Below are 23443 nucleotides of genomic sequence, written 5' to 3'. Positions count from 1 at the left end.
TCCAACCCCCCTGCCCGTTGGAGATACATCCACCTCAAATAATAAACTCAATCTGGGCCAATTCGCAATGTCCTCCACGTAATTTAGGCAGGGTCGCTGACCACAGTGTGTTAGCCAGCCTAGTATGGTTATCTAACACTGCTACTAAATGTGAGAACACCATTGTCAACTTCGGTTTGTTGAACATCCGCTCAACTTACGGGCAAGAGGCATCTCATCCAGGATCTCCTCACTGATCGTAGTTTGACTTTTTGTCTAACCGAGACATGGCAATAACCGCATGACTTTTCTCAACTTAACGAATCCACTCCCCCGGGGTTTGTTTACATCTGTCAACCCTGGGCTCTGGCCGGGGAGGTGGTCTCATGATAATGTATCACGAGAAGTGCAAAGTCCTGCCGCTGTCTGTTCCTGCCTTTAGCTCTTTTGAATCTATTGTGTTGGACCAATCTATTGACTGGACCAATTCGTATTGTTATTGCAACTGTTTATCGCCCCCTAAATCAAATAATGACTTTTTGAATGACTTTGCTGTTTTTCTTACACATTTATCTACTGTTTCATCAAAAATAATTAATTCTTCTGGGGGATTTCAATATACACATGGATATTATCAATGTCCCTATTACTAAAGACTTTATGTCCTGCCTTGAGAGTTTTGGATTTCAGCAGCATACTGATGTTCCCTCCCACTCTAAAGGACATATCTTGGCTTTAATCTGCTGCTCTGGAGTTACCCCACTTGATTGTACTGCAGATGTAATCCCCATTACTGATCATTTTCTTCTTTCATTCAATGTTAAACTTGCTCTTTCTATTACTAAGTTTCCCTGTCTCATGTCTTTCCGTAATATTAAGAATATTAACTTGGATCTACGTTTTTCTAGCAGTGATTCCCTTATGGACAGTTATAATCTATCCACCTCTGAAGAACTGGTCTCACATAATAACTCTCTGGTATTCTACGGTATTGGTATTCTTAACTCTCTCACTCCTTTTAAAACTGGATACAGGTATCCCCTGGTTCACGCCTGAACTTTGGCTTTTGAAAGCCAAAAGCTGGCAAATCGAACAGTTATTTAAAAAAAACTGGACTCTTAGTTCAAAAAGAGATGTACAAAAACATATGCTTTATAACAAGGTCTGTATTTCTCAAACCAAATCTAACTATTATACTCACATAATTTCTTCCAATAAAGGTAAAATCAAGTCATTGTTTTCACTGTTTAATAATATCACATGACCCCTGATTGTTTTTTTGAAATTCTCTTTTGTCCTTTTTTAATGAAAAAATCCAGAGGATACACCAGTCTCTCTGTACAGATTCCTCCAGTACTTCATTTGAATTTCACCCACCTACTCACCTATTTTCCTCATTTCAGCTTCCTACTTTCTCAGAAATCTCAGATCTCGTCTGTAAGTCTAAGCCATCCACCTGTCAGCTGGATCCACTTCCCATAGTTTTGGTTAAAGCCTCTAATTTCTGCTATAATCCACTCTTCTCTCACTACTGGTACTGTTCCTTCATCTTTTAAAACTGCTGCAATAACCCCAATACTGAAAAAACCTGGTTCAGATCCAACCAATTTCAGTAATTTTCATCCTATTTCTAATCTACCCTTCATTTCCAAAATTCTTGAAAGAATAGTGGCTATTCAACTTCATTCTCATGTATCTCAAAATAATCCGTATGAACAGTTCCAGTCTGGTTTTCGCCCCCTCCATAGTACAGAAATGGCACTTACTATATCAAAATTACTAACGACCTCTAATGACAGCTGATTCTGGTTTAATCACTCTTCTCATCCTCCGTGATCTGAGTGTGGCATTTGACACTATTTGTCACACTACTCTTCTCAATAGATTATCTTCAATTGTCATTACCCACACTCCACTAGATTGGTTCAGATCCTACCTCTCAGGCTGCACTCAGTTCATTCAGCTTAAAACTTTCACATCCCAACCCACCACTGTTACTACCTGGGGCCCCTCCTTTTCATTATTTACCTCCTTCCCCTCAGCTTCCACTGCTATGCTGATGACACCCAGCTCTACCTCCCTAGCAAACCTACTTATTACTCTCCACCCTCCTCGCTTGTTGCCTACATAACAGAAATTAAATCCTGGTTTTCTTCAAATTTTCTTAAATTAAATAGTAGACAAAACTGAGGTTCTCCTCATTGGTACAGAATCAACAAAAACAAAACTGATTATTTTTCATTTGTTATTGATAATTCAACAACAACAACATTTATTTATATAGCACATTTTCATACAAAAAAGTAGCTCAAAGTGCTTTACATAATGAAGAAAAATAAAAGACAAAATAAGAAATTAAAATAAGACAACATTAGTTAACATAGAAAAAGAGAAAGATCCGATGGCCAGGGAGGACAGAAAAAACAAAAAAAAAGCTCCAGACGGCAGGAGAAAAAAATAAAATCTGCAGGGGTTCCAGGCCACGAGACCGCCCAATCCCCTCTGGGCAATCTACCTAACATAAATGAAAAGTCCTCTTTGTATTTAGGGTTCTCACGGAGTCACTTGATGTTGATGGTCATGCAGACTTCTGGCTTTTAATCCATCACTGTTGGAACATCACGGTGCTTTGAGTTGCGCCACCACCAAAACGACACCGGAAAAAGAAACAGAAGAGAGAGTAGGGGTCAGTACGGATTTTAGAGCCACCATGAATAGTTATTATAATGAATTGGATATACAGAGTATCAGGACTAAGTTAAATTCAGATTAAATTAAAGTTATAGAAAGGCCATGTTAAAGTAATGTGTTTTCAGCAGTTTTTTAAAGTGCTCTACTGTACCAGCCTGGCAAATTCCTATTGGCAGGCTATTCCAGATTTTGGGTGCATAACAGCAGAAGGCCGCCTCACCACTTCTTTTAAGTTTAGCATTTGGAATTGTAAGGAGACACTCATTTGAGGATCTGAGGTTACAATTTGGAATATAAGGTGTCAGACATTCTGATATATAAGATGGGGCGAGATTATTTAAGGCTTTATAAACCATAAGCAGAATTTTAAAGTCAATCCTGAATGACACAGGTAACCAGTGTAGTGACATCAAAACTGGAGAAATGTGCTCAGATTTCCTTTTCCTGGTTAGGATTCTAGCAGCTGCATTCTGCACTTGTTTGCAAACGATTTATATCTTTTTTGGGTAGTCCTGAGAGGAGTGCATTACAGTAATCTAGGCGACTGAAAACAAACACGTGAAATAATTTCTCAGCATCTTTCAGTGATATAAGAGGTCTAACTTTTGCTATGTTTCTTAAGTGAAAAAATGCTGTCTAAGTGATCTGATGAATATGCGATTTAAAATTCAGATTACAGTCAGCAATTACCCCTAAGCTTTTTACCTCCGTCTTGAATTTTAATCCTAATGTATCAAGTTTATTTCTGATAACCTCATTGTATCCATTATTGCCAATCACTAAGATTTCAGTTTTCTCTTTACTTAGCTTGAGAAAGTTACTATTCATCCATTCAAAAATACAAGTAAGACATTGAGTTAGTGAATCAAGAGAATCGGGGTCGTCAGGCGCTATTGATAAGTACAGGTGTGTGTCATTAGCATAGCTGTGGTAGCTCACGTTGTAACCTGAGATAATCTGACCTAACGGAAGCATGTAGATTGAGAAGAGCAGTGGACCCAGGATAGAGCCTTGTGGAACACCATATCGGATATCATGTGTCTTTGAGTTGTTATTACCACAACTAACAAAGAATTTTCTCCCTGCCAGGTAGGATTCAAACCAATTTAAGACTGTGCCAGAGAGGCCCACCCATTGACTAAGGCGATTTCTAAGAATGTTGTGATCAATGGTGTCAAATGCAGCACTCAGATCTAAGAGGATGAGAACAGATAAATGGCCTCTGTCTGCATTTACCCGCAAGTCATTTACTACTTTAACTTGAGTGCAGTTTCTGTGCTGTGATTTGTTCTAAAACCCAACTGAAATTTATCAAGAATAGCATGTTTATTGAGGTGGTCATTTAACTGCATAATGATTGCCTTCTCTAGAATTTTACTTAAGAAGGGCAGGTTAGAGATATGTCTAAAATTTTCAAAGGCAGAGGGGTCAAGATTATTTTTCTTAAGCAGGGGTTTAAACTACAGCAGTCTTAAGACAGTCAGGGAAGACCCCCGTATCTAATGACGAATTTACTATGTCAAGAACATTATCAATTATCAATTCCTCTGTTTCCCCTTCCTCACAGGTTAAGAGTCTGGGTGTCATCTTTCAGTCCCACATCAATAACATCTCCCAGTCTGCATATTTCCACTTGTGTAACATTAATCGTATTCGCCCCTCCCTCACTCCCCACACCACTGCTATCCTTGTTCATAGCCTTGTCACTTCTCGTCTCGATTATCGCAATTCCCTTTTCTTTGGTCTTTCTCGCAAATCTCTTTATAAGCTTCAGCTGGTCCAGAATTTAGCTACCCGCATCATTTCTAGAACCCCCTCTATTCACCATACCACTCCTGTCTTGCAGCAGCAAGACTCAAAATTCTTCTGTTACCTTTTCAGGCTATCCACAACCTTGCCCCTCCATATCTGTCTGACCTCCTCCATGTTGCCATTCCCTCCCACACCCTTAGATCCTCTTCCTCCATCCACTTGACTGTCCACTTCGTCCGTCTTACCACCATGGGGAGCCGAGCATTTGGTTGCTCTACTTCCCAGCTTTGGAACTCATTACCATCCAAACTTAGATATATTGATTCATTCTCACTTTTCAAATCTAAACTTAAAACTTATCTGTTTAAGACTGCTTTTTCTCTTTGATTATAATTGCTCTGCCTGATTTTAATTTTTATATTTTTTTTAGTTTTGTTTATAATGTCTGTTTTATCTATTGTTCGGTGTCGTTGAGTTTTTAGAAAGGCGCCTACGAATAAATAAAATGCATCATTATTATTACTTCCAGAGTCACTAACTCACACGGCCGGGTCATACAGAAGCCTCACAAACCAGGGAAGTGTATTCCCCGTGGCACCCAAGGACCCCAACAGGGTCGCCCATCGAAACTATTAGTCCCACTCAACCCTGTTTGTGTGTGTGCAAGCTAGGGCCAAATCAGACAAGCAGTACTCCCCCTCGTACTGCTAGATGACTCCCCCAGCCCATTCTTTTATCCCAAATGAGATAGGAATCAATAACCAGCCGGGCAGTGTGGATGTCAGTCCTTCCACCATAGTACTTACGCTGGTCTTATGGTTGACATCAGTACTGGCTGAGATGTCATCACCTCTGCAACTATTTAAAGGACTCCCACATTATCACTAGCATCTAAGATTCTAAGACTGTGGAAAAAAAAAATCAATAAAAAAGTTGTAATTCTTATTAGTTATTTAGGGAAGGACTATTTAGATAGTAAAGAAACTTCAGTAATGTTTTTTGGACTTGGTATTTCATTTCCCAGTTCTTTTTCTCTGTTTCAAGTCCTTTAGGATGAGTATCTTGTGTGCTCAGAATATCTTCGTCCTCCGCAACCTCATTTTCTTTTTTTTTATCCATTGTCACAAGAACGAGACATGGACAGATAAAGAGTTGGGGCAGCCACACGTATATTGTAGTATCCTGGCTGCAAAAGGTCGTTTTATCAAAGTAATCAGCACTGAATTGCATTCAACTGAGTCCAAAACAAGACTGAGGAAACAAAGGAAAAGGGGCAGGTTTTAAAGGGGGAGACAGGAAGTGAGGTCATATGGATCTGGCACGTGGTCTTCCACCATTGGCTCAGAGCGGAGGTGACATCAGAGGGACTGGAGCTGGTGTGGCCGACTTCCATTGGCTCAGTCCCAGAAGTGATGTCAGGAGACCCAGGTGAAATCCCCCGGGGATGGTCTACAGGCAAGGGAGAAAAAGAGTCAGTGCACTCTGCCACACCCCGCATGCCTCCAACTGCCTTCACTCAAGCCCTTTAGCTGCCTCCCATGCGCACGTGTGTGACAAGGCCCCCCCCTTAGCCCAGACCCGGCGGGTCGGGCGACCCTAACCGAGAGGTCGTGAACCCGAAAGAGCATCAGCGTTGGCGGAGAGCGCCCGACGATGAGCGAGCTTAAAACTTGTACGGCTGCAGGTCAAGAAACCACCGGGTGACCCGCGGATTCGACTCCTTGTGCAGGGCCATCCACTGTAGAGGTGCATGGTCCGTGACAAGGGTGAATTCCCGGCCCAACAGGTAGTACCTAAGCTGAGTAATCGCCCATTTAATCGCCAGAGCCTCCCTCTCCACCGCAGCATACCTGGTCTCCCGTCCAACAGTTTCCGCTCAGGAACATGATGGGGTGCTCCACACCATCGACGCTTTGGCGCAGCACGGCGCCCAGGCCTGTGTCCGAAGCGTCCGCCTGGAGGATGAAAGGCAAAGAAAAGTTAGGTGCCATCAAAACAGGTGTGGACGTAAGGGCCTGCTTTAAGTCACCAAATGCAGCGCCTGTTTTTCAGTCCATACCACAATGTTCGGGCCCTCTTCTTTGTTAAATCAGTCAAGGCGCCGCTCTCCAAAACCGGGTACAAACCGGCGGTAGTACCCGCTAACCCGAAAGGCTTGGACCTGCCGCTTGGTTCATGGACGGGCCATTTCAGAATGGCATCAATTTTGGAGCACTGTGGCCTTACGGTACCCGACCCACCAGGTAGCCTAAATATTTGGCCTCGCTTAATCCAAGAAGCATTTCTTGGGATTAATCCGAGCCCGCCTCACCAAGTGTCCGTAATACCGCTTGGACATGCTGTAGGTGTTCCTTCCATGTGCTGGAATAGATGACCACGCCATCCAGGTAGGCAGCACTGTATGAGTTATGAGGCGAAGCACTTTGTCCACCAGACGCTGAAAGGTTGCTGGAGCCCCGTAACCCAAATGGAAGGACACGATACTGCCAGTGTCCGCTAGGGGTACTAAGCGCGCTTTTTCCTTCGGAGTCCGTTAAAGGAACCTGCCAGTACCCTTTCGTCATGTCAAGTGTGGTCAGGTATTGAGCCTGTCCAAGCCTCTCGAGGAGGTCGCCCACGTGGCATTGGATAAGCATCAAATTGGGAGACTTGATTAAGCCGACGGAAGTCATTGCAGAACCTCCAACTTACCGACGAGCACAATGGGGCTGGACCAGGGACTATAACTTTCCTCAATCACACCTAGCTCCAGCATGCGCTTGATCTCAAGCTCCACTTCAGCCTTTTTTGCCTCGGGAAGACGATAGGCGTTCTCGGACAACAACCCCGGCTCTGTCACATGTTGTGCTCAATCAGAGAGGTCCTTCCGGGTTCTCACTGACTACCTCCAACGGTCCGGATAACTGTTTCCAGCTCCTGCCGCTGTCTGGGACTTAAGTCCGTGCCAAGTTAAGGGTGTGTGTGTGAGCGAAGAGTGAGCGGGCTGGCCGGAGGAGGGATCGGGGTCCCTGTCCTTCCACGGTTTCAGCAGGTTCACATGATAAACCCGCTCCTTTGGCCGACGATTGGGTTGACTCACCAAATAGTCGACCAGTCCCTTCCTCTCCTTAACTTCAGAGGGGCCCTGCCAGTGGGCAAGCAATTTAGAGTGGGAGGTAGGCACTAGGACCATGACCCGATCTCCCGGCGGAACTCCCAAGAGACGTGCGCGTTGTAGTACCGGGCCTGTGCTGCTTGAGCCTCCTCCATGTGACTTTTAAGGACAGGCCGAATCTTTCCAAATCTATCGCAGAACTGCGCGATATACTCCAGTATGTTTGTAGAGGGAAGAGCCTCTTATTCCCAGCCTTCTTTCAAAATATCTAATATGCCCCAAGGTTGTCGCCCGTACAGTAGTTCAAAAGGGGAGAACCCCGTGGAGGCTTGTGGGACTTCCGATAGGCAAAAGGACGAGGGGAGGAGCTGATCCCAGTTCCTTCCATCCTCGCTGACCACCTTACGCAGCATTTGCTTGAGAGTTTGATTAAACCTCTCTACTAATCCGCCGGTTTGAGGATGATACACCGAGGTCTTTAAATGCTTTATTTTCAGTAATCTGGCAGTCTCCTTGAACGCTTCCGAGGTGAAGGGGTCCCCTGGTCTGTCAAGACTTCTTTGGGGATCCCCACGCCAATACCCCTAGTAATTCCCGCGCGATGGCTTTAGAGGTAGCTGAGCGCAACGGAACAGCTTCGGGTATCGTAGTATAATCCACGAGGACTAAAATGTACTTGTGTCCTCGGCTGAGGGCTCCAGGGTCCCACCAGGTCGACCCGATTCTGTGGAAGGGAACGCCAATCAGTGGAATAGGAACAAGAGGAGCACGGTCCCTCCTAGGAATTTGTCGCAGTTGACACTCCGGGCAGGAAGCAAAAGCGGCTAACCTCCTCATTAATTCCTGGCCAGTAGAAACGGAGCTTGATCCGCTCCAGAGTTTTTTCGGTGCCCAGGTGGCCACCTAGGAGGTGGGCGTGTGCTAGCTCAGACCTGCCGCCGGAAGGTACGCTGCACTAGCAGCAGCCTCGCCTCCTGCCCGCCATGCATTGCTACACGGTAAAGGAGGTCATTATCTAGCACAAAGTAGGGGCCCTGTGGCATCGACTGATTAGTGCGCTGGCCATTGACAAGGACCACTGCATTTTTACAAACTTCAGGGAGTCATCATTCCATTGCTCCTTCTAAAAGAAGCCGGCGCTTTAAATTGGAACCGCAACACGGAGAGAGGGTCAGCGCCGACCTCAATGGGCGTGGTTCCTCCCGCTCCGCCGCGGCGTTGGTGGATGACGTGTTAGCCCGCGACGGCCGGGAGTTGCCACGCCAGTCAGGGCGACCGCTTGCTCTCTCTGCCGGCTGATTACACGGCGTGGAGGCAGCTTGAGACGGGTTATCTCCGCCCATAACGAGGCCCAAATTAACCCCGGGAGTGGTATGTGTCTCACCGCTTTTGATTTTAGACCAGTCCCGCTCTAGTATCACCGGGTGTGGAGGATCAGGTAAGACCGCTACGGTGAGTTTACGAACTGACCCTCCGTAACTGATGACACAAGCGGCGGACCTGTACCAGCGGATGTCTCCGTGGACACAGGTTATACCGGTCTTAAATTTTAGCCACTGTTGCGGTTGCACAAAGCGGCGGGCAACAATGGGAAATGTTGCTGCCGGAGTCGAACAAACCTGTGGTCTTGTGTCCGCTGACGCATCACCACGCCAGTATGTGGGACCGCCAACGGATTAGCCAGAGCACACCAACCCCTCCTCGCCCTCCACCTGCATTCCTCCTTGCCTCCAAGCGGTTTGCGCGCCCGCGGCACCGCGGACGCCAATACGAGCTCCGGATTGTACAGGGAGGGGCTAGGTCTTGGAACGCACTCGGCTGGGTTTGACATGAGGACGGTTCTGCTCCCCCAGAGTGTGAGGCCGCCCTCTGTGTCTCCATAAGCTCTATGAGCTCAGACATGTTCTTAAACTGCTTGCCCCAAACCGGCTGGGTGAAGCCAGGGGAAGCGCTTCCAGGAGCAGATAGCAAGCTACCTGCTCTATTATTTGGTAGGGCATGTTTTCAAATGGCCGTAGCCAATGCCCTACCATTGCCCATAAGGACCAGGCTTGTTTGTTGGTCGGCCGCTCAGGGTCCAACCTCCATTTTTTTATTTTATTCACCTGCCAGTCTGGGGCACCCCTAGGTGGTAAATGGGGCTTTGGTTTCACAGGGAGGCAGGCACTCTCCCCCAAGAGAGCATACTGAGTCCCTTTTGCCTCCCCCTCCAGGGCAGCCCAATTCTGTGAGCCCCACCCGCACACCCCTGGCCTCCAGATGGCCTAGTTATGAGTGCTGGGAGCGGAGCCCGCACCGGTCACGCCAACCACGGGCACCCTCCCCGCCTGAATACTCGGCCCCGCACGCCCCACCTGGGTATATTGCAGGTCCTGTCCCCTTCTTCCGGGACTTCTCCATCCTGCCGGCTACGCCACTGTCACAAGAACGAGACATGGACAGATAAAGAGTTGGGGCAGCCACACGTATATTGTAGTATCCTGGCTGCAAAAGGTCGTTTTATCAAAGTAATACAGAGCACTGAAGTGCATCAACGAGTCCAAAACAAGACTGAGGAAACAAAGGAAAAGGGGCAGGTTTTAAAGGGGGAGACAGGAAGTGAGGTCATATGGATCTGGCACGTGGTCTTCCACCATTGGTCTCATAGCCGGACGTGACATCAGAGGGACTTGAGCTGGTGTGGCCGACTTCCATTGGCTCAGTCCCGGAAGTGATGTCAGGAGAGCCAGGTGAAATCCCCCGGGATGGTCTACAGGCAAGGGAGAAAAGAGTCAGTGCACTCTGCCACACCCCGGCATGCCTCCGAACTGCCTTCACTCAAGCCCTTTAGCTGCCTCCCATGCGCACGTGTGTGACACCATTCATGTGGTCTGCAATATTATGGTCTGTTGTAGGTATCTCTTTGTTTTTTCTACAAGATTCTGCTTTATCTTTGATTCATTAATTGGGTTATAATTTATGATTCAATTCATTCTATTTGAAAATGTAATTATCTTCTCACTTTCTTTTGTTATTTCATTGTTGAATGTTTATTTGTGTTTAATGCTGGAGAGAGGCTTCAAATTTGATTACACGCCTCTGGTACTTTAACTTCTCTTCCTGCAGAACCTAAGAGCTATTGAAAGTCCTTGCCACCACTTCAACAGTTCAGTGGCATTAGTTATGTACTGTACTCTCTGCATCTTTTGATCTTAGTGTTTGCCTAGTGGCCTTGTGATGTTTTCATTATAAGATACTGGCTTTTGAATTTTTCATCTTGTTATTATGGCTTTGGATCTTGGTTTTGGATTTTCTTAATTTTGCTTGTAGTTTTATTAATTAAGTTGTGGCTGGATTATTTTGCATTTTCCATCCATCCATCCATCCATCCATCCATCCATCCATTATCCAACCCGTTATATCCTAACTACAAGGTCACAGGGGTCTGCTGGAGCCAATACCAGCCAACACAAGGCACAAGGCAGGAAACAAACCCCGGGCTGGGCGCCAGCCCACCGCAGATTTTTGCATTTTGTTTCTAGTATTTTGTAATTTTGTATTATGAATATTTGCTTCCTTTTTGAATTTCTTCTTTTAATTTATAATTATCTCTTTGTGTGGCCAGTGTACTTTGATGATTTTCCCTAGCAGCATGTGGCTAAATCACACCACTCCACCAGCATGAAAAGGACACACTTCACATATTTAAACCGTGCTATGGTGCGGCCTCATGGTAACCCACCTCAATATTACATTCTTTACCTGTTGCTTTACACTGCTGTCACTTAACACTTTGTGATCATTGTCCTACAGCATCTCCTGTTACCTAGAGGCATTATTTTATCTTGTAACACAGTGTAGAGTCATAGGTTCTGTTGCTCTTTCTCAATAACTGACATTACTTTTTCTTTCATATTCATACAGACAGAGGTTAGTTGTTCTTTTTCAACTTCCCAGCTCTGCAAAGACTGTTGAAGAGATTTCCATTTTTCCAGTGCCTTTATTAATGCCATTCCCATTTGCTGTTATTGTCTTTAATGTATCTGTTCTTGCCTATCCAGGATGTGATCTCTTGCAGGAGATTCAGGACCCTTTTGTTGACATTCATATTAAAGGTATCCCACTCCTCTCATGTCTGCATTCAGTAGCTCCCCTGTCCTATACTCCTTAGTTTCCTCACTTGTTCTCATTGTGATTTTCAGACCTCTATGAGATACACAAAGAGAGAGTGTCTGAATCTACAAGAAATCTAGAGCATCAGCCTTCTTCTGTAGATCCACAGTCCAGAGCTGCAGACTTTGAGACTCAATACACTGAGCTAATGGTCATTAATCAGTACAGAAGAACCTATAATGAGACTCATCATGAACTTCTGAAGACTGGGAGGACTCATGCAGAGCTGATACAGGAGAGAACCAAAGAGAAATGTGAGCGGGTCTGGACTGAACAGCTTTTCAGAAGGAGTCCAGGAAGTGAAAGTCCTCCCCACATTGTAGTGGTCAGTGGAGTGGCAGGAATTGGTAAAACCACCATGATCCAGAAGATCATGTTTGATTGGGCTAGAGGCACACAGTACCAGAGTTTTAAATTTGTATTCTTGTTTAAATTCAGAGAACTCAACCTCCTAGACAATGCAGACGAACCACAGATGCCTCTATTGAGGCTGATTGCCAGGCACTATAAATATCTGAATGACAAAAGACTGAAACAAATCCTGAGTAATCCTGGATCTCTCCTTTTTATATTTGATGGATTGGATGAGTATAAACACAAACTAGACTTTACACAGAGGCAGATCTGCTCAAACCCAGATGGTTACTTCCCTGTCCACATCCTGATCAGCAGTCTGGTCTGCCAGACATTACTGAAGGGCTGTTCCATCCTGATCACAAGCAGACCAACAGCCCTTGAGAGTCTGGACATGGATAGAGTTGATCGATTTGCAGAGATCCTGGGGTTCTTCCCTGAACAAAGGCTGATGTATTTTAAGAAGTTCTTTGACAATGCTGATCTTGGCAGTGAGGCTTTTCAGTATGTGGAGGAGAACACTATCCTCTACACCATGTGCTTCAACCCTTCATTCTGCTGGATTATCTGCTCTGTGCTGAAGAGCCACTTCATGACACCTGAAGAAGAGCGAGGAGTTGCCCCCAGAACTGTCACTGAGCTCTTTGTGATGTTTCTTCACAACATCCTGACCAATCACAGGCGAGAATCTGAGGACCAGCGGGGGATTCTGGTCAAACTGGGAAAGATGGCTTATTATGGGGTGGCCAACAAAACATATGTGTTTTATGACAAGTTTGAGATGTCTGCCTTTGGTCTTCGGCCAGATCTAACCTGTTCATTCCTCTCTGGATTCCTCAAAGAAATCCTGCAGAGCGAAAGCACCCTGGAGTACACGACATACACATTCTTCCACCTCACCCTACAGGAGTTTATTGGCGCCTGCTACTTTTACCTTGATCCATCAGGGGACATTGAGGATCTGCTTTTGCAGCTGGACTCATGTAAAGATGGTCGGTTTGAAATTTTCACTCACTTCCTAGTAGGACTGGCCAGGTATTGTGTTTTTAAAACACTGGGGGAAATCCTGGGTGACTTTCAGAGGAAGACAGCAGTGAGGATCCTGGAATGGCTGAAGCAGAAAGCTGAACAAGCTCTATTGGGCAATGATAAAAGTGAAGCTCTGCGAGTGTGTCAATGGCTTTCTGAGACTCAGAACAAGAAATTAATCAGAGATGCTATTGGGAAAGATTTAAAGATGGACTTCAGTAACACGACTTTAACTCATATGGACTGTGCTGTGCTGGGGTCAGTCATAAGATGCTGTGGAGAACTTCAGGAGCTTAACCTGTCAAAGTCAAATCTCACTCCAGAGAGCATCGGGAAACTGGCACCATGTCTTACCTGCTGCAGATGTGTCAAGTGAGTAATAAAAACTTTCATGAGTGGTTTTATTACAGTTATTATATCTGTTGTATTCTGTAATCATAAAATCTTCTGGAACCATGTTTATTAAGTGTGTCAGCATTACTCCTAGGAATTCCACTAAAAGTCTGTCTAGGATAAGAATTTTACCTACTTCAGAGTAGGACATAAGAAGTTTTTACGAAGGGTCCTAGTCCCTGTACCACAGAGGAGTAGGAGGAAACATCTGAGAATGAATGACATTATTATTTTACAGCACCACTTACTGCAAATTGGCACTCATGACAATGTTTTGTGATACTACCTCTAAGGCTTTACCACAAAGAAGAAGATGATGATGATGATGATGATAATAACAATAATAAAAATAATAATAATAAAGTCAAAGTAGTAGTAGAAGAAGAAAAACATAATAAACTACAACAACAACAACAACATTTATTTATATAGCACATTTTCATACAAACAGTAGCTCAAAGTGCTTTACATAATGAAGAATAGAAAAATAAAAGACACAGTAAGAAAATAAAATAAGTCAACATTAATTAACATTGAATAAGAATAAGGTCCAATGGCCAGGGTGGACAGAAAAAAACTCCAGACGGCTGGAGAAAAAATAAAATCTGTAGGGATTCCAGACCATGATACCGCCCAGTCCCCTCTGGGCAATCTACCTAACATAAGTCAAACAGTCCTCTTTGGATTTAGGATTTTCACGGAAGGACTTGATGATGATGATGGTCACGTAGAGTTCTGCCTTTTAATCCATCCATCATTGTTGGAGCATCATGATGCTTTGAGTAGGGGTCAGTACGTATTTTAGAGCCACCATGAATAGTTTTTATGAAGAATTGAACATACAAAGTATCAGGGTTAAGTTAAATTAAGGTAAATTGAAGTTATAAAAAGGCCATGTTAAAGTGATGTGTTTTCAGCAGTGTTTTAAAGTGCTCTACTGTATCAGCCTGGCAAATTCCTATTGGCAGGCTATTCCAGATTTTAGGTGCATAGCAGCAGAAGGCCGCCTCACCACTTCTTTTACGTTTTGTTCTTGGAATTCTAAGGAGACACTCATTTGAGGATCTGAGGTTACGATTTGGAATATAAGGTGTCAGACATTCCGATATATAAGATGGGGCGAGATTATTTAAGGCTTTATAAACCATAAGCAGAATTTTAAAGTCAATCCTGAATGACACAGGCAACCAGTGTAGTGACATCAAAACTGGAGAAATGTGTTTGGATTTTCTTTTCCTAGTTAGGATTCTAGCAGCTGCATTCTGCACTCGTTGCAAGTGATTTATGTCTTTTTTGGGTAGTCCTGAGAGGAGTGCGTTACAGTAATCTAGTCGACTGAAAACAAACACGTGAACTAATTTCCTAATGTATCGTTTATTTTTAATAGCCTCATTGTATCCATTATTGCTAATCACTAAGATTTCAGTTTTCTCTTTATTTAACTTGAGAAAGTTACTATTCATCCATTCTGAGATACAAGTCAGACATTGTGTTAGTGAATCAAGAGAATCAGGGTCATTAGGTGCTATTGATAAGTACAGCTGTGTGTCATCAGCACAGCTGTGGTAGCTCACGTTGTGCCCTGATATAATCTGACCTAACAGAAGCATGTAGATTGAGAAGAGCAGCGGACCCAGGATAGAGCCTTGTGGAACACCATATAGAATATCATGTGTAAGATGATCAAGTATCAAGTAAGATACTATGCTAAGCTACACGTAACTATTGCCACTTGACTGCAACAACATTAACAATAATACTGTAATGATTAAAGAAATGGAAAGACCAAGACATGCACACACCAAAAAAGAGTTAAGTCCGATAACTGGTACATTTATTTAACAATAAATGATCGACACCCATACTTTCACAAGAATCACCTTCTCTTTGCTATGGCCATTTGTAGTGCCTCGTAAAGTAACGGTTACAAACAAAACCCACAGCCATTAGTCACATTCACTCTTCCAGTGGCCCCAATCATCTTGTATGTATGTATGTATGTATCCAGTGGCCTTTTTGAACATTTTCAGGCTTGTAAAGTGTAACATGAATGCCCCAGGGGTTTGTGGAATGCAAAGCTCAGCATATCTGTTTGACATTTTGCTTCTAATCACCCATCCAGTCCTGCTTATCCTTAGGGGGTAATATGCTGGCTACTACAGTACAGTTAGCATCCATGACCACTTGTGTGTTGATACTGTGATATTACTTGTGAGTCACATATGGGGGCTCATCTGAACTTAGGACAATGATCTTTATATGCATGCTGATCTGCATGAATGCAGCTTGCTCTATCTAACATTACCTTATGTGGGGTGCTGGAGAAATGTATAAATATTATCTCATGTGTTCTATGGACATTTAAAGTTTGGTGCAAAATTCAAGAAATGGTTGGTTGTAACATAACCCCAAATCATAACTATATCTACATATCTACACTAACAGCACTTCAATTTTGACTGACAGCGTGTGACTTCTCTGTGTAGATGGAGCGATCAATGACATAGAAGATTTGTTACAAATATTGTTCCATCTCTGTTAAATGTATATGTTTTTTTGCGAGTTCATTGCTGTAACAGCATTTCCAAAGCATTCAGCCTTTCCTGGGATGTGAGTGCCAGTCTCTGCCTAAATGCCATCTTCTGGTAGCTAATTAGGATATTTCATGAGCTTTGCTAAATCCCAGTGAAGTTAAGAGTAGGTTCGTAAATTAGAAAAAAATGATAAAATTTGTTTATGTCTACTCTTAAGGGTAAGACCAAATTTCTGTCATGCTCCAACTTTCAAACCAGGTCTGAATGTATCTCAGTGTTATGCCACGCATACAATCTCATACTGTACTTGTCCTTTACTCTTTACTGTAGACTGCCATTATGTCATATCTCCTGTGGATGTTGTGAAGCCCTCTCCATGGTCCTCTGTAATGAACAATCAAACCTGACAGAGCTGCATCTGGAAATGCATAAACGGAGCTGTTCAGAGCTGCACTTGGTGTGTGACGCACTCAGGAACTCAAACTGTAAAGTAAAGAAACTGAGGTGAGCACATGTTAGAGAGAATGTATGCACAATGTGAGTAGTAAAGACAAAAAGATGTTTTTATTGATTATAATTTAAAGCAAATAGCATTTCATACAATCAAGTCGACCTTAACAAACCAAAATTCAACACCTGCCTAAGAGTAAGAGAGGAGAGCCAGCATCCAGAGCAAATCTTTAAAAGCTGCAAGGAAGGAAGAGTATCCTTTTCCCCAAAATGGAAGCTTGTTCTAAAATGTTATTGACTAGATCCTGTCATAAAAAAGTTTTGAACAGATCCTCTAATTGAGAATTAGATTTTTTCCAATTTCAAATAGGACACGGTGAGCTAAAAAGTACCACATTTCAAACATTTATTCAACAAAAACACTACAAGATAAAATAAATTTCATTACGACACAAGAAAGGGTGTACAAAATAGATTTTTTAACTGTGTTTTAAAAATGATTTTTTCAAGGTGGTGGCCATTATTAGCGATACACTCGATTTCTGAATGCCTGCATGACTCGTTCGGTCATTTCAAGGGGAATAGCGGCGATTTCATAGCAAATAGTATTCTTAAGGGTTTCAAGGTTTTCAGGTTGGTGTGTGTACACCTTTGACTTGAGAGAGCGCAACACAAAGAGATCTCACAGAGTGAGATCAGGTGAACGTGAAGGCCAAACGACATTGCCACGTAGGGAGATTAGCTTCCCCGGAAACATCTCGCACAAAACTTGCATGGATCTCCGCATTGTATGAGCTGTTGCTCCATCCTGTTGAACCCAGGCATCCACCACATCTGTTTCTTCCAGTTGGGGCCACAAAATGTTCTCTGGTATTTCAAAGTAACATTCTGAAGTGACAGTGAGTGTTGCTACCGCCCTCCTCAAAAAAGTAAGGGCCTACAATGCCAAATTCTGCAACAGCGCACCAAACTGTAACACGCTCACTGTGCATTGGTCTTAGATGAGGTTCACAAAGGTTGGTTTCAGCCCAATAGCGAAAATTATGCTTATTTACACAACCATTCAAATGGAAATGTTCCTCGTCACTGCACATGACAATGTCATCTTGATGAACGGTTTGCAGAATGTTCTTGCACAACTCTCTATGGCTCTGCCAATTGCTCTCAGTGAGTTCCTGCACTGCCATCATTTTGTACGGATGGAAATTAAGGTCCTCATGCAAAATCCTCCTCAAAGATGTGTGGGAAATGCCTGATGCAGAAGCATCTCTGTGCACTGAACATCTAGGAGACTACAAAATTGATGCCCTTACAACTTGGATGTTTTCAGGTGTTCGTACAGTCCAAAGAAGGCCTGGAGATTTTCTGTTCAATGTTGTATCCATCTGTCTAAATTTAGCCACCCACTGAAGAATTGTTTTCTGATTTGGGACGTCACAGTTAGGAGGAATGTTGAAGTGCGTTTGGAAGAGGCGGTGCGTAGTGATGACGGATTGGTTGTTTTTAAAGAACAGTTCAACAGCGAAAACACGGTGCACACCGGACCAAGGCATGTGGTCGACTGAAAACTACAAGGGATCGCCTAATAAGGACCCTCACTCTAACCCACTCAGCTGCCTCTGCCTCATGTAATGATTTTCATTTTAGCTCACCTTGTATACTGTATAATATTGGTTGCCTACTAACTTAAAAGTTATGGGGTGGGATTCTCCCAGTTGAGCAAGATAAGTCTACATGCTAGTGGTGAGGTAAAGGCAATTACAGTTTTTTTGTCCTTCTCCACTGTCACACAGTCATATTTTAGTCAAGTTTTTATTTACTGTTGATTAAAAGTGTGACAGTACTGTTACTGGAACTCACCTTCGTCTACTCTCTTCTCATCTCTAAGGTTGGACAAATGTCACCTCACCTCTGGATGTTGTGCAGCTATCTCTTCAGTTTTATGTTCTAAACATTCACATCTGACAGAGTTAGAGGTGAACTTCAGTGAAATGGAGCATTCAGGAGTATGTCTGCTGTGTGACGGTCTCAAGAACAAAAACTATAAATTTGAGAAACTGAGGTGAGGAAACACTGGGTTTAAATGTCAGTTGTACTCTATGTAGCTTTTAGAAGGATGATGGAAATGAACCAAATGAAATGCTGTCCAGAATAAACTACAATATACAAAGTAAATCTAAAGAGAACAGCAAGTATAAGGTTTAATCTTGATGATTTATATACTTTCTCTGTGTTTGAAAATTTGTTGCTTTTTATGGTTTAGTTTCAATTCACTCCTCACTAGTCCATTAAACATGCAATGACCCTTAAAATGCATATTATAATTTTGTCATCTTCAAACACACAATGACATGTGTTTTTTTTACATTTATCTGTTCACCAACTGAATCTTCCCCACCTTGGTTACCCCTATCCTTATACCCACACTAATAGAAGTTTGTGTTTCTCCACAAGCCCTGCAGTCTTATGTTGAATGTAGCTGTCAGAAATTTTCTTCATGTTGTGGAAGGCAAATAAGGAAGATGAGAACCAAAGAAAAGTTGGGGTGCCAACTAGGTTATCCCATTAACTTCCAGTGTCCCAACCAAAGAACAGAAGTTAGCTTGTGGTAATGCAATTGGAAGCAGGCACGAAATCTGCCTCTTAAGCCTTTTCTAAATTCTCTGCTCTTTCGAGCAGGTCTAGTTCGGTTAGTTCTGTTATGTGACACTAATGTATGTTGTGCTACAGTTCAGGTTGAAATCTAAGTTTGCAGTGCACCATCTATTGGAATTTAGTCTCGCTGAAGTTAGATGTATAATATATACAGTGCATCCGGAAAGCGCATCACTTTTTCCATATTTTGTTATGTTACTCCAAAATGGATTAAATTCATTTTTTTCCTCAGAATTCTACACACAACACCCCATAATGACAACGTGATAAAAGTTTACTTGAGATTTTTGCAAATTTATTAAAAATAAAAAAATTGAGTAAGCACATGTTCATAAGTATTCACAGCCTTTGCCATGAAGCTCCAAATTGAGCTCAGGTGCATCCTGTTCGCCCTGATCATCCTTGAGATGTTTCTGCAGCTTAATTGGAGTCCACCTGTGGTAAATTCAGTTGATTGGACATGATTTGGAAAGGCACACACCTGTCTATATAAGGTCCCACAGTTGACAGTTCATGTCAGAGCACAAACCAAGCATGAAGTCAAAGGAATTGTCTGTAGACCTCCGACACAGGATTGTTTCAAGGCACAAATCTGGAGAAGGTTATAGAAAAAGTTCTGCTGCTTTGAAGGTCCCAATGAGCACAGTGGCCTCCATCATCCGTAAGTGGAAGAAGTTCGAAACCACCAGGACTCTTCCTAGAGCTGGCCGGCCATCTAAACTGAGCGATCGGGGGAGAATTGATGATTTGTCAGGGAGGTGACCAGGAACCCGATGGTCACTCTGTCAGAGCTCCAGAGGTCCTCTTTGGAGAGAGGAGAACCTTCCAGAAGGACAACCATCTCTGCAGCAATCCACCAATCAGGCCTGTATGGTAGAGTGGCCAGACTGAAGCCACTCCTTAGTAAAAGGCACATGGCAGCCCGCCTGGAGTTTGCCAAAAGGCACCTGAAGGACTCTCAGACCATGAGAAACAAAATTCTCTGGTCTGATGAGACAAAGATTGAACTCTTTGGTGTGAATGCCAGGTGTCATGTTTGGAGGAAACCAGGCACCGCTCATCACCAGGCCAATACCATCCCTACAGTGAAGCATGGTGGTGGCAGCATCATGCTGTGGGGATGTTTTTCAGTGGCAGGAACTGGGAGACTAGTCAGGATAAAGGAAAAGATGACTGCTGCAATGTACCGAGACATCCTGGATGAAAACCTGCTCCAGAGCGCTCTTGACCTTAGACTGAGGCGACGGTTCATCTTTCAGCAGGACAACGACCCTAAGCACACAGCCAAGATATCAAAGGAGTGGCTTCAGGACAACTCTGTGAATGTCCTTGAGTGGCCCAGCCGGAGCCCAGACTTGAATCCGATTGAACATCTCTGAAGAGATCTTAAAATGGCTGTGCACCGACGCTTCCCATCCAACCTGATGGAGCTTGAGAGGTGCTGCAAAGAGGAATGGGCGAAACTGGCCAAGGATAGGTGTGCCAAGCTTGTGGCATCATATTCAAAAAGACTTGAGGCTGTAATTGCTGCCAACGGTGCATCGACAAAGTATTGAGCAAAGGCTGTGAATACTTATGTACATGTGATTTCTCAGTTTTTTTTATTTTTAATAAATTTGCAAAAACCTCAAGTAAACTTTTTTTACATTGTCATTATGGTGTGTTGTGTGTAGAATTCTGAGGAAAAAAATGAATTTAATCCATTCTGGAATAAGGCTGTAACATAACAAAATGTGGAAAAAGTGATGCACTGTGAATACTTTCCGGATGCACTGTTTCTCTGGAGACAGCTATGAATGAATTGTGTTTAAACCTGGGTGGGAACAATTAGACAGTCCATTGAGTGTCAGGTCAGGTCACGTTGGGGAGCATGCACTGGTACAGCATGTTGCTGCACCCACCACATGACGAAACAGCTCGGGATTCTGGTTGGCAACCCCCCAGGCAGACACCCAGTCCAGTCCCACCCTCCAGAAATGACCCTCTATCTGCCACAACCAGATGTTACATGGGCGACCCCTTGGCCTGGTCCAACAATGAGGATCTTACGAGCTGGATCACGCTCAGGGAATCGTGCCACATGGCTGTAGTGCCGTAACTGACACTCCCTCACAATGCAGGTAATGTGCCTCATTCGAACTCAAAGTCAAACGAGCAGTACAGTACCAAAGGAGTCCAGTGTTCATCTCTGGTCATTGGGGTGTGACATTGCTAAAAAAATCAAACACCTCATGGAGGCTGTGTTCAAAGTAGGGCCGATGATTTTAAACTGCAGAGATCAGAGGTGCTCTAGTTAACCTGATCTGACAGACAGCAAGCTTCTGTTTATGATGAACCATTTACAGGGGAAAAGTCTCCTAAAATAACACTTCTAGACATACATTGCAAGTTTTATACTTTATACAAGTTTTTACTCGAAAGAGGCCCCGAATATTCTGTTGTAACTCCCATTAGGATGAAGCAATCTGAACCAAAAAAATGCGCTCTATACCTTGACGTATGTATAATCGATTCCATTACATGCGATGATGGAAGTGGTTTCCGTTTTCTGCCAGACACATTTCGACATGGCACTCCATGTTCCTGAACGTATCAGCAAGTGTCTTGGGGGGGAATAGCAGCAATTTCACGTTGGATGTTTTCCTTCAAATCTTCCCCAGTGCGATGATTGTTCCGATAGACTTTTCCTTTGAGCGGACCCCAAAGGAAGAAGTCTGGTGGCGTTGGATCCGGCGCCCATGGTGACCAAAGCCCTTTTGAAATTACCCTGTTGCCAAAGAAGGACTCAGTTTCTGTCAAGCTCCTTGCCAATGTGTGACACGCTGCTTCATCTTGCTGGAAGTAAACCTTCCATGAACTCATGATCATCCAGGTAATTCTGACATCCTTTAAATGAATTGGTGACCCAATAGGTTCACACCATGAAGACACGCTGCTCAATTCTGTACACTACCATCCTAATGAGAAGTCGAGTGACTGAGTGAAGGGATATGGTGGTATGCAGCCAGAAGTTGCAAACAGAGGTTAAACATCACGATGGCTGTCTGGCGCATACCCCATTGCTCCGACACAATCAATCAATCAATCAACATTTATTTATATAGCACATATTCATACAAAAAAAAATGTAGCTCAAAGTGCTTTACAAAATAAATAGAAAAAAAGAATACACAATAAAAGATAAACATAAGTCAACATTAATTAACATAGAATAAGAGTAAGGTCCGATGGCCAGGGTGGACAGAAAAACAAAAAAACTCCAAAGGCTGGAGAAAAAAATAAAATCTGTAGGGGTTCCAGACCAAGAGACCGCCCAGTGCCCTCTGGGCAATCTACCTAACATAAATCAAACAGTCCTCTATGTATTTAGCGTTTTCATGGAAGGACCTGATGATGATGGTCACGTAGACTTCTGGCTTTCAGTCCATCAATGTTGGTGCATCATGATGCTTTGAGTAGGTGGAGGTGGCGCAGGCCACCACCACAAAGAAACCGGAAAAAGAAACAGAAGAGAGAGTAGGGGTCAGTACGGATTTTAGAGCCACCATCCATCCATCCATTTTCTAACCCGCTGAATCCGAATACAGGGTCACGGGGGTCTGCTGGAGCCAATCCCAGCCAACACAGGGCACAAGGCAGGAACCAATCCTGGGCAGGGTGCCAACCCACCACAGTAGAGCCACCATGAATAGTTATTATGAAGAATTGAACATACAGAGTATCAGTATTAAGTTAAAGTGAAGTTATAAAAAGGCCATGTTAAAGTAATGTGTTTTCAGCAGTGTTTTAAAGTGCTCTACTGTATTTGCCTGGCGAATTCCTATTGGCAGACAAAGAGGCATCCCGGCTTGTTCAAAGCTCCATATGCTGAGGAACACATTACACATCATTTCATTTAGATTGCTTTGCCCTCACGAGAGTAATTACAGAATATTTGGGGCCTCTTTCAAGTGAATCTCCCTGTATAGGCATAACCTAATGTAAGGCAAAAACCTTTCTGTAACATTAGATTATACATTGGCATTCGACAGCATCAATGGACGAATGGTAAACTTGAACGATATGTTGTCACAGGTGCTGTGTGTGCTCTCTGTTGTTCTGCACTATGACAGTAGTGTAGGAATTGATGTAAATTTGAAAGAGCTGGAGGCTGCATTCATGCAAATATGAACTGAAAAATATGTGTTTCAAGTACTGTATGTCACAAGCCGCCTACCAAAGCAGAAGGTCTGCTAGTAGTTTGGGACCAACCAGGACTAAGGGGGGTAATAAGAGAGGCACAAAAGAGGCAGATTTAAAAATAAGGTAGATTCTTATTCCACAATAGCTTTTTTCTTAAGAAAGAAAGAAAAACAAACAA

General features: G+C 43.4%; 1 protein-coding gene across 3 annotated transcripts in view; it reads left to right on the top strand.

Annotated features, from left to right (window-relative positions):
• Positions 1 to 23443, top strand: part of LOC120533168 (NACHT, LRR and PYD domains-containing protein 3-like) — a 55336-nt gene that overhangs the window by 11469 nt on the left and 20424 nt on the right. For all 3 annotated transcript variants that reach the window (XM_039759889.1, XM_039759887.1, XM_039759888.1), the window contains exons 5-8: positions 11557 to 11610; positions 11698 to 13423; positions 16309 to 16482; positions 18317 to 18490. In XM_039759889.1, coding sequence (XP_039615823.1) covers positions 11557 to 11610; positions 11698 to 13423; positions 16309 to 16482; positions 18317 to 18490 — 2128 coding nt within the window. The remainder of the gene's footprint in view (positions 1 to 11556; positions 11611 to 11697; positions 13424 to 16308; positions 16483 to 18316; positions 18491 to 23443) is intronic.

This window comes from Polypterus senegalus, chromosome 8 (assembly GCF_016835505.1).
Source record: "Polypterus senegalus isolate Bchr_013 chromosome 8, ASM1683550v1, whole genome shotgun sequence".
Taxonomy (NCBI): domain Eukaryota; kingdom Metazoa; phylum Chordata; class Cladistia; order Polypteriformes; family Polypteridae; genus Polypterus; species Polypterus senegalus.
Note: the sequence above shows the minus strand (reverse complement) of the source record. Positions and strands in the feature narration are given on the sequence as shown.